Source organism: Apus apus, chromosome 4, assembly GCF_020740795.1.
Source record: "Apus apus isolate bApuApu2 chromosome 4, bApuApu2.pri.cur, whole genome shotgun sequence".
In the NCBI taxonomy this organism is placed as follows: domain Eukaryota; kingdom Metazoa; phylum Chordata; class Aves; order Apodiformes; family Apodidae; genus Apus; species Apus apus.
In genome coordinates this window covers 76,282,993-76,294,290 of record NC_067285.1, presented here as the reverse complement: position 1 = coordinate 76,294,290, position 11,298 = coordinate 76,282,993, and the positions used below count along the sequence as shown (strand labels likewise).

Below are 11,298 nucleotides of genomic sequence, written 5' to 3'. Positions count from 1 at the left end.
TCCTTATGTGTGCAGGACTTTATCAGCAAACAATTTAATGCATAAACTCATTAAGACCATTTTTCCAGCTGAAGGTTTGACAGTGATGGTCCTGGATCAGTAAGATAAACCCATGGTTTCTGTGAAGCACCTACTTGTTTTCCCATACAGGATTATTTACTGGTCAGAATTGAGCCTCCTGTGATGTTGCATAAAACTCCTGAATAGTGAATGGGGTAGACAGACTTAAAATCATCAGTTAGTTGGATGTCCATGTCATATGTGGTTGAAATGCACTGCAGCTTGGACCTAAACTTAAGTATTTACTGTGGTATAGATTATTATAACTTTAATAGATGGCAAGATAAAAACCCTACTGGATTTATGTCATATATGCATCTTCACTGAGCATACCGCACACCAGAAAATTCCTGTGGCTACTACGTTATTCTTGAAACCACTGCAATCTGACTTATAAACCTTCCCTTTTTTATATATATATATATATAACCAGCTTCCCATGGCCTCCTTCTGTGGTATGTTTTCTAGGCCTTTTTCTAGGTGAAGCATTTCAGCAATATACTTTAAAAAGTCGATATTGCATGTAACTGTGTTGTTCTGAACTGAGAAATGTGCCCCACGCTGCTGCCTTGATTCCTAACTTGAAGAGAAATTATGATTTTATATTGCTGGCAGGTCAAACGTTAAAGCAGATGCTCAAGAGATTGTTGTGATTTTTTTTTTTCTCTTTCTGTGTACTGAAAACTAGTATTACTTCGTCGATCTTATGTTTTTAACTCTGAAGGGAAAGACCACATTTGATTCAGGGAAGCTTTTTTTTTTCCCTATCTCATACCAATATACTACTTTAACTTGTATTACCGGAATTTGCACCTCTGTGCAATTAGGGTTTACATGTATTATTATTATTTTTTAAAGCCCGGGAGCCGTACACCGGCAGTGCCGGGTGAGCTGTCCTACCGCCGAGGAAACGCGGCTCTAAGCTGCCCGATGTCACCCGGCGCACGCAGCTCCAGCCACCGCCGCTCCCGCCACCGAGGGTTAATCGCGCCTGTTCTCCCGCCGCTCCCCCCCGCGGCCCGGGCACCCGCCCCGCCCCGCGCCCGCCTCCGAGGCCCCTCCCGCCGGCGACACGCGCGGACGGCTCGCGCCCGGCCCCGCCCACCGGCCGCTGCGGGGGGGAGGGCGGGAGGGGGCGGGGCGCGGAAGCGGCGGGGCGCGCGGGCGCGATGCGGCCGGCGGGAGCATGGCAGGTGGCGCGAGGCGGCGGCCGCGCGCGCCGGCCCCGGCCGGGGAGCAGGTGGCGTCACCGGGCGCGCGGGGCCGGGGGGGGGATCGCTGCGCGTGGGGGAGCGGGACCGTTGGGGCGGCCGGGGGGGGGCGGGGCGGGTCGGGTCGGGCTGCCAGGGCCGCTGTCGTGGTTCCCCCCTAGGCCCGGCTCGGCGCGCGTACCTTGTGGCGGGGCCGGGCCCGCGCCTCCGGGCCTCTCGATCTGGTTTGCTGCGTAGCTCTGAGGAAATACCCTGGGCCCCCTGTCCCCCGGTGCGGGAGCCTCTGCCCGGTACCCGCGCGTTTCCCCAGCGGCCGCCGCGTCCCGGCGGTGCTGGCAGCAGCAGCAGCGGCAGCGCGGGCTGCTCATCCCCGCCGGGGGCCCGCTGCGGGCAGCGGGGCTCGCGGGGCACCCCTCCGCCTCAGGCGTCATCTGTCTGCCCGGCTGCCTTTTCCTGACTGGATGAGAGAGCCCGCGCATCTTTAGCCGTACTCTTCTTCCTTAAGACAAAGGGGCGACGATTCCTCCCAGTGCTCGGAGGACCCTCCTGTGAGAACGAGGACGTTGCGGTTCCTCGTTGCGGAGCGTGCGGGATCGTTTCCTACTTAGCCTGTCTCTCCGTGTTACATCACTTTTTGAGACGAGCGTTAAGGTACTTCTCAAACGCCGTGCTGTGGTCTGCACCAGCTCGGGTGTTGAGTAGCAGAGCCGTTCAGGTAGTAGGGACTTGCAGGATTCTTGCTGTGTCGTTTAAGCAGGCACGACAAAATAGCATCCCTGCTTCCGAGTGTCCACAAAACACAGGAGTTTCTGGCATGCAAGCTGCTGTGTGATGGGGAATGTTAATTTGAAAATACGGTGGAACTTAGATTAAACTTTGATGCACTAGTAAAAGTGCTTCTGTTGGTTTGATTGACCCATTAATATCAAAGTAGTACTTTCCCATATCATGCGTGGTTATTAGCCCTTCTCTCCGAGAATGCACTTTTAAGCGATTCTGTTGAAAACAGATGTTCTAATTGATACATACTGGTTAAAGTAACAAGCATGACTTAATGGTCTTAGTCGTTGTTCCTCCATTGATACAGAAACTCTGTAAAATCCTTCAGTAGAACTGGCAGGAAGCAACTAAACAAAGTCGTTTTTTCTTCTGCAGTGTGAAAAAAATGGAGGTACCAAGAAGAGAAGGTCAGATCAGGCAGGTATCCCTGATAATCTTCGTCGAGAAGCAGAAACGTGCTATCGGCTTAGACTGCCTGAAGACTTCTATCAATTTTGGAAGTTTTGTGAGGAACTAGATCCTGAGAAACCAAGTGGTGGGTTTTTCAATGTTGTTTGCCTTTTCTAACTTTGATTCCCAAAAACAGCCTGAAGGCAGGCAAGCTGGAGGTGGTCAGGTATGTTCTAATGCTGCTTTAGTTTTCAGTTAAGATGCAGGACACTTACATGAGTGCAAGCAAGAATACTGGAGATAGTAAGTGTTGGTACACTTCAGGCTTTCTCAAATAAAATTAGTTAAATCATGTAAAACAAAATGACTAAGTGTTGTCCAAATGTGTCTTTTTTTGCAAGTACATTTAAAATGTTTAGCATGGAACTGAAGTTTCCTCATATCAATCCAGGTTTTGGCTTCTTCAAATTTATTATATAACAGAATGTGGCATCCCTGGATGCTCTAGAAATTATAATTTCTTTTTAGAATCATAGAATGTTTTGGGTTGAAAGAGACCTTTAAAGGTCATCCAATCCAGCCTTCATTGCAATGAGTAGGGACATCTTCAACTAGATCAGGTTGCTCAAAGCACTGTCCAACCTGACCTTGAATGTTTCCAGGGATGGGGCATCTACCACCTCTTTGGAAAACCCGTTCCAGTGTCTCAGCACCCTCATCATAAAAAAACTTCTTCCTTATATCTGGTCTAAATCTATGCTCTTTTAGTTTAAAACTCCTTGTCCTGTCACTACATGTCCCTGTAAAAAGCCCCTCCCCCGCTTTCCTGCAGGCCCCTTCAGGTACTAGAGGGCTGCTCTAAAGTCTTATGGAGCCTTCTCTTCTCCAGGCTGAATAGCCCCAACTCTCTCAGCCTGTCCTTACAGGAGGGGTGCTCCAGCCCTCTGCTCATCTTTGTGGCCCTCTTCTAGACTCGCTCCAATAGGTCCCTGTTTTTCCTGTGCTGAGGACTCCAGAGCTGAACACATTACTCCAGGTAGGGTTTGACTAGAGGAGGAGAGTCACTTCCTTGTCCCTGCTGGCCACACTTCTTTTGATGCAGCCCAGGCCACAGTTGGCTCTAGACTGCAACTGCACATTGCTGGCTCATGTTGAGCTTATCATTAGACATCACCCCCTAGTCCTTCTCCACAGCACTGTGCCCAATCCCCTTGTGTCCCAGCCTGTATTGATACTGGGGGTTGCCTCGACCCAAGTGCAGGGTCTTGCACTTAGCCTTCTTGAACCTCACAAGGTTCACGTAAACCCACTTCTCAAGCTTGTTTGGATCTCTGGATAGCATTCTGTTCCTCAGGTGTGTCCATGACTCCACTTGGCTTGGTATTGTCTGCAAACCTGCTGAGGATGCACTTGATCCCCCTGACTGTGTCACTGATGAAGACATTAAGTAGTACTGGTTGCAATGTGGATCCCCCAAGGGGCACCACTTGTTACCCGTCTCCATCTGGCCATTGAGGTGTTGACTTCGACTTAGGAGAAGTATAATAACCAAACTCCTGAATGAAAACTATCCAAACAAAAGAATGTCTCAGCTTTCTTTGTCTGGTAAACAATGTTTTACTGTTTGAATTTGTGGAAGCTTTTCATCTCTGAAAGACACAAACTTCTTGGCTTAGATATGCACCCACCAGAAAGTAAACCAGTTTATGCTTTGCTTTTCAGATGCACTTGTGTCAAGTGTTGGACTGAAGCTGGTTGGACCATACGACATCCTTGATGGAAAACACAAAAAAGCAAAATCAACAGAACTGAACTTCAATCTTCATTGGAGATTCTTCTATGATCCCCCAGAATTCCAGACTATACTTGTTGGGGATAGCAAAACACAGTATCACATGGGCTATTTCAGGTATTTAATATATGCTCTTGCTGGACTATAGTTATATGTAGCTTTTTCTCCTCTGTTTCCACAAGACGGAATTTGAGAACTGTGCACTACTGCCAAACAGGAATCTTTCCCTTCTGTAATACAATATTAATGGATGGGTTAGTACCTTTTATTAAAAGAGGTCAAAGATATTAGAGTTTAAGCCTAGATTTAAATATGTATTAAACTACCTCCCCCAACCATTCAGAGCACCTTCACTTATTAATCCTTAATGTTTGCCACAATATTTAAAGACAAGCCTTGTGAAATAAAGGGAATGTGTATTCTCTTTGCACGTATCAGTACAGGCTCCTTTCAAAGCTATGCTGTAAGATTTTAGAGCTTTGGATGTAGGGGTGTTTCTTGCTAGGTTTCTGAAGAAGATGGATGCATGGTTAGGTGGCAAATTAATTTAACATGGAAATAGAGAAATTGACACATCTTGACTATTTGTATGTACTTTTTCATTAACAGGGATGTGCCAGATGAGCTTCCAGTGTGGGTTGGTGCAAATGAAGCTAAGAAGGGCTGTGTGATTTCACAAGTTGGTGATAATGTCTTTGCTGCAGTCAAGTAAGCTTCATATTTATTTCTAAAAAGTAGAGTAGAAGAGAAACTATTAATTGGGAGATGCAGTGTGGAAATAATGCAGCTGACTTACTGTGGATTTCTTTCTTAAGGAACCTACACTTATTTTCTGTTCCTGCTAACAAATTTTAAGGTACTTTAAAAAGCCTTAAGGCTTCTTGACAGTATTTTACAAGTAAAATAGCCAAGTGTTAATTATATAATTATTTACATTTATTGGCAGGGTTAGGCTCTATAGAGGAAAAAATGCCCACTGAGTATGTCAAAATGCTTTACAAGTAAAGAAAGGACACCTCAAACAGTGGTGAAGAAATCTGAATATTGTACTAAATGAGTAAAATCTAATTGATGTTCTTGCCTACATAAAAATACATTATTTTGTACATAATGAATAACCACAAGGATTACCATTTCTGACCTGGGGCAGGCTAACATTTGTATGCATGTGTAATTCAGTGTATGTGAAGCTTTACGTGGTCCTGCATCAGGAAGGCAAACAACTGATTTCATGACCTGTCAGTTAGAAATGGAAAGCTCGGAATGACAGATGCATGTCAGTAAGTGAAAGCATACTGAAGAAAAGCTGCTTCAGTAGAAGAGCCACTGTGTAGTGCAGTTAAAGGAGGACATCTGTTTTGAAAGCACCACGATTAAACTTATAAATATTTATTTATGTGAATGACTTGGATGACAATGGTGTATACAGCACTAAAGCTGCAAACCGATTTCTTACGATAGAAAGATCAAAAGCTACCTAGTCCAGGAGAATCTTGGGCACCCATGGATTGCATAAGCTATATTGTAATGCATGTACAGATAGGAAATGCCAAAGTACTGCCTGCCAGACTTTTTTATTTGTTGTTGCTAAAAAGCTTGCATTCCCAAGGCTGTGTGTGTAAATAAACCTATGACTGCTAATCTTCATTATAAGATTTGGAGGTTTAGTGATCAGAAGCCTGTCCATTTCTTTGCTTTCTGTTAAGCTTTTTTTAAAACATATTTCTTCCATTTGCAGATTATTTTTGTCAAAAAAACTTAAGGAAGTGACCGATAAAAAGAAAATGGCTATTTTGAAAGACGTAGATGAAAAACTAACAAGAAAAGCAAAAGAACTGGGTTATTCTTTGGACCAAAAAACTGCAAAGATGAAACAAAGAGATAAGAAAGTATGACTTTCCTGATCCACTGGAGAGAACTAAGTTCTGTTAAATTTTTCGTTTATTTGCCTGTTTCTTTTATTTTTCATTTCTCCTCCTCCTAGTCAGTAAAGATCCTTCATTTAGGAATTTCCTGAGCTAATCGGTTCTCTCTATAAGACTTCAGGAGAAGGGAGATTGTACAGTATGTGTTACTCAGTGTCGCAGTGGAGGCAAGTGACAAGTGGTGATCCTCAGGTGAACTGGGACTTGTGCTGTTCAACATCTTTGTTGGAGACATGGACAGTGGGATTGAGTGTATCCTCACAAATTTGCTGACAATACCAAGCTGTGTGCTGTGGTTGACACCCTAGAGGGAAGGGATGCCATCCAGAGGGACCTTGACAGGCTGGAGAGGTGGGCCAGTGCCAACCTCATGAAGTTCAGTGAGGCCAGCGAAGGGCCATGAAGATGATCAAAGGGCTGAAGCTCCTCTGCTATGAAGACGGGCTGAGAGAGTTGGGGCTGTTCAGCCTGGAGAAGAGAAGGCTCTGGGGAGACCTTATAGCAGCCTTCCAGTACCGGAAGGGGCTACAGGAAAGCTGGGGAGGGACTCTTCCCCAGAGAGGGTAGTGATAGGGCAAGGGTTACAAGTTTTAAACTGAAAGGGGAGATTTTAGGGTAGACATCAGAAGAAATTCTTCACCATGGGGGTGGTAAGGTGCTGGAATAGTTGCCCATGGAGGTTGTGGAAGCCCCCTCCCTGGAGGTGTTCAAGGCCAGGTTGGATGAGGCTTTGTGCAGCCTGGCCTAGTGTGAGGTGTCCCTGCTGATAGCCAGGAGGTTGGAACCTGATGATCTTTAAGGTCCCTTCCAACCTTAACCATTCTATGATTCTATGAATACAAGTGTGTGAGATTAAAACAAAATGCTTTACTCTTGTAAACCATAGCTTGGCAGTAAGTTACGGGGGAAAAAAATGAAATTAGTCAACAAAGTAAAAGAAATGTGGAGTATTGGAGAAAAACTTCTTGCAAGTGAAGATTTATGGAAATGGTTGGCTTGGAATCCTAGGATTCTAGGATTTACTGGAAACGGGAACATTAAGGATGATCTCTATTAGTCATATAGGTTTTTTTGAATGCCTGTCAGAAATAATTATGGGAGGGGTGACTAAACAAATGTACTGCAGTACTATACAAGTGACTACAACAATTCTTGGATTTCAGAACTTGACTGAAATGGAGTTGCCAATGATTTTCAACTTCAGTACTTGAAAGTAACTGCTGTGTAACTTTTAACTAGGTTGATGTCCTGGAGCCTGGACACTTGTTAGGTTTGACCACCAGCAGTAGAGTGTTAATGTCATTTAGTGAGGTGCGTGGGTTTAGGTGACAATATTGACTTACAGTGCTATATTAAATTTTCTGTCTGTTTAGGTGGTGACCAAAGCATTTCATGGAGCAGGCCTAGTTGTTCCTGTAGACAAAAATGATGTTGGATACAGAGAACTTCCTGAAACAAATGGTATCTATCTCGTTTACTATATTCTCTTTTATTCAGTCATGGAGCTACTCTGCAAAAACCAACCAGCATTCTTATTTCCTACTTGAAGTGTATGAGTGGTGGGAATAAAAGTCTTAAGCATCACACTTGAGCTCAGTATGATAATTAAATAAACCAGATGAGAATCAATGAAACATGCTAAATCTGAAACAGTAATTCCTTAGTAGTGGTTTAGATGACCACCTCTCTTGTACTGGTGCAGTCTTGCAGGAAGTAGATGGAAAAAAAAATGACCTACATTTAGGGATTTGTGGGTTTATTTCTTATCCGTCCTCTTCTCCCAGTGTTGTTCTAACCCAGGTTGGTTCCTTGTTGCAAATTCACCACAGAAATGCTTGTCTTTGTTTGGGGAACTGAGACCAATGGGAATGGGGCAGGAATGAGTAGCAAAGGGGGAAGGCTTTTTCACCACCAAGTTAGGGTGTCCCTGCTTATGTCATCATGTAAGTGTGACGTACACGTTTTTTTGCCATAGACTACTTCTGTACAATATTAATTTTCTCTGTTAACATCTGAATATTTCTGCTTTTGTTTTTTCCAGCTAATCTTAAAAAAATTTGCAAGGCCATTGTTGATGCTCCTACTGATGATGAGAGACTGAAGGCCTTTGCACCCATTCAAGAAATGCTCACCTTTGTGCAGTTTGCTAATGATGAATGTGACTATGGAATGGGATATGAACTGGGTATAGACCTGTTTTGCTATGGATCACATGTGAGTACTGCAAAATTATGCATTATTTTATGCATGGACTAGGAGTTGTCCTGTATTCGCTGCTAGAATTCACTATCACAGAATTCTCTCTAGGACTCATGAAAGTCTGAGGATGTTCTTAATTCATGAAGACTGTTAAAAAGTCACACGACACTATTCCACGTTGAATTTAAAATGCCTTGTGTGAAAGCACAATCCTGAATTTGGAAGCATTTTAAGCTGAAAAAGTTTGAACCTAGCTACCTGTATGGCTGCAAAAAAGGCCTCTATGCCAGTGTCTCTTCCTGGTTGTGTGTTAACAACAAATCCTAAATAAGCTGCTTGACTTGCTAACGCTGACTCACATACAAAGATTCTACTTAGCACTTTTTGTTCTGTATTTGCCACTTTCCTCTTGGCCAAAAGGGTCATCTCTATCATTTAGTATCTGTGGCTAGGAAATATTATATAAAGAAGCTTCAGTATGAATGGATGATCATAGAAACACCCATGCAAAATAGCTGCCTTTAGTAAAAGCAGTATTGTCTAAGGGGTGCTCCAGTGCATCATGTAGAACGATAAAAATACTAAATATAGGCTCAGAAAAGTTGTGCTAAACATTCGTTCAAATGTTTAGCTGCTGAAATGAAGAAACACTCACTGCTCTGTTCCTACACTGGTAAATTGCTAATGTATAATTATAAATTGCTAATGCATATTGTATAAAATCTTCAATTTCCTGCCCTGATCTCTTGAAGGCCATACAGCTTCTGAGAATGTGTTTGTGTTTTCCCCAATACCCTGCTTATTAGGACCCTCTATGCTGCTTCAGCTGCTTAATCCCTTTCCAGATCTGGAAGGCCAGTGAAAGGAAATGGCCCACTTCCAGTTGGCTGAGTAGGGAGAGGCAAACCCCCATTTTTGATGCTTTGTGCTTCTCAGCATATGAGATTAACCCCAGACAAAGCCCTGCAATGAGTAATCATGTCTTTACAAGGCTGTGACATGTCCTGATCTGTCTTATGCAGCTATTTGAAACAGCTGTAATTTTGCAGCTGTGTTCTAAAAATAGAAACCTTACTTCACATTCCAGTGTAGTAAACAGCAAAAGAGTGGCTTTGCACATAAATTACGCCAGGATTTGTTCCTTGTATTTTTGCTTGTCCGTAGATGCTTTGAGCTTCTTTCTGGTTCCGAGTAGCCTGGCTGTCCCCTGGCTTACAGAGCCAGAACCAATGCTGACACTTCAGTTGTTGTCCCAGACCTGAAAAATTACTTACATCTCTTCCTCTTCCTAGGGGAGATATAATGGGCCTATGTGTACCCGAGCCATCACAAATGCTAGATACTGAGTTTTTTGTATGTTTGAAGCAGGCAAATGGTGACTTAAAAGTACCATGACAAATCTCTTGAGCTGTGGTGTGACAGGACACATGACCTGAACCGCAGGCTGGATGTCTGTGCCTCAACACTCGTTCTCTCTTGCACTGCTGAGAATGGGTGTCCATCCTGCAGCAGCAGTGCGGGTGTCCCCGCCTGGCCTTGCTGTGGCGGGGCAGGGGCGGGGGCTCAGGCCTGCCGGGGGTGGCTGTCGGAGCTCTGCGAGTGGGTCAGAGCCCGGAGCCTGGGCTGCTCCTGCTGCATCCACGGGGCTGCTCACGTTTTCCCTCTCTCCCGCAGTACTTCCACAAGACGGTGGGCCAGCTCCTGCCCCTGGCGTACAGCCTGCTGCAGAGGAACCTCTTCGCGGAGATCATCGAGGCCCACCTGGCCAACCGCCGGCAGGACGGGCTGGACCAGCTGCCCGCCTGAGCGGGACCGCGGCCCTCCCCGCTCCTCCCCGCGTCCTCCTGCGGGGGCGCCCCCGCGCTCAGTAAAGCTTTTCTAAGGACGCACCCGCCTCCGCCCCCTGCCTGCGCGCGCCCGCCGCGGGGGTCACGCGCCGCTGCTGCGGCAAGCGGGGGGCGGGAATCGGCGCGGGGGGGGCGGGGCCCGGTCTCCCCGCAGCACCGGCGGGCGCGGGGCCTTCCCTGGGGGCCGGGCACGGGCAGGTGCGGGTGCTGCCCTGGCTGCCGGGCTGCAGCGCCGCGCTGGGGCTGTTCTCTCTGCTCCTCTCCGTGGCTCAGCCTGGAGCTGGAGCAGGCGCTGTGTGCGCACTGTAGCTTGACACGGAAAGGGCGGGTCACTCTTCTGCACGCCTGTGTGAGAACCTGTAGGCACTGGGGAAGTGATTGAGTCGTGGGCTTGTTTAGTGTAGCTGAGTTGCAACCAACTTCTTACTTACACCTACCCAACTCCATCTCCTTGGCTGTTTTACTGACTTTCTGCATTTCCTCAGGTCGGTCCCACCACGTGGGTAAAAAAGCAGCTAAAGCAGCGCTTCCCCGTTTGCATTGCAACTGCATCTTGTCTTAACCTTGTGGATCTGGCTGACTTAACCAGAAACAAATAGGATTAAAACCCAGCTAACTGACATTATAAGATAAATTACAAAATCCCCTGCACTTCCTTCTTTATTAGATGAAGTCTGGACTTAAAAAAAATAGCAAAGGGATTTTTGTTAAAAGATGCAAATTGTTTTCAAGTTCATTGGTCCACTGCTCTATTACACTAAAATTTTTTTCTTTCTCAGGCAAGGCAACTGCTTGAAACAACAGTCCAGAAAGCCATGGAAAACAACAGTTGCTTTTACCAGGCTTCCCACTGTACAGTGGCTTGACTTCTACTGTAGTAATTAGTGTCATTACTAATGACAACTGTACCGCTAAGAAACACTATAGGCCACTAGCAAGATGCTCAAATCTCTAAGCTGTCCCTACCTTTTAGTAAAGGTCCCTTCCAGCATGAACCATCTTGCCATGTAAATCAGTGTGCTTCAGAAGTTTATCTCTAGTTTTTAAATCAAAACAGCATTTGCAATTCACAGAATCCTATGCCACATCTTTTG

General features: G+C 45.5%; 1 protein-coding gene across 1 annotated transcript; it reads left to right on the top strand.

The window, feature by feature from the left end:
• The first annotated feature begins 1,207 nt into the window (after nucleotides 1-1,207).
• Nucleotides 1,208-10,243, top strand: LOC127383488 (histone PARylation factor 1). The gene is made up of 8 exons (XM_051616489.1): nucleotides 1,208-1,300; nucleotides 2,427-2,586; nucleotides 4,164-4,350; nucleotides 4,843-4,941; nucleotides 5,972-6,122; nucleotides 7,532-7,619; nucleotides 8,200-8,372; nucleotides 10,032-10,243. Exons 1-8 carry the CDS (start codon nucleotides 1,247-1,249, stop codon nucleotides 10,161-10,163), a joined length of 1,044 nt encoding a protein of 347 aa, XP_051472449.1. The 5' UTR covers nucleotides 1,208-1,246; the 3' UTR covers nucleotides 10,164-10,243.
• Nucleotides 10,244-11,298: the final 1,055 nt, after the last annotated feature.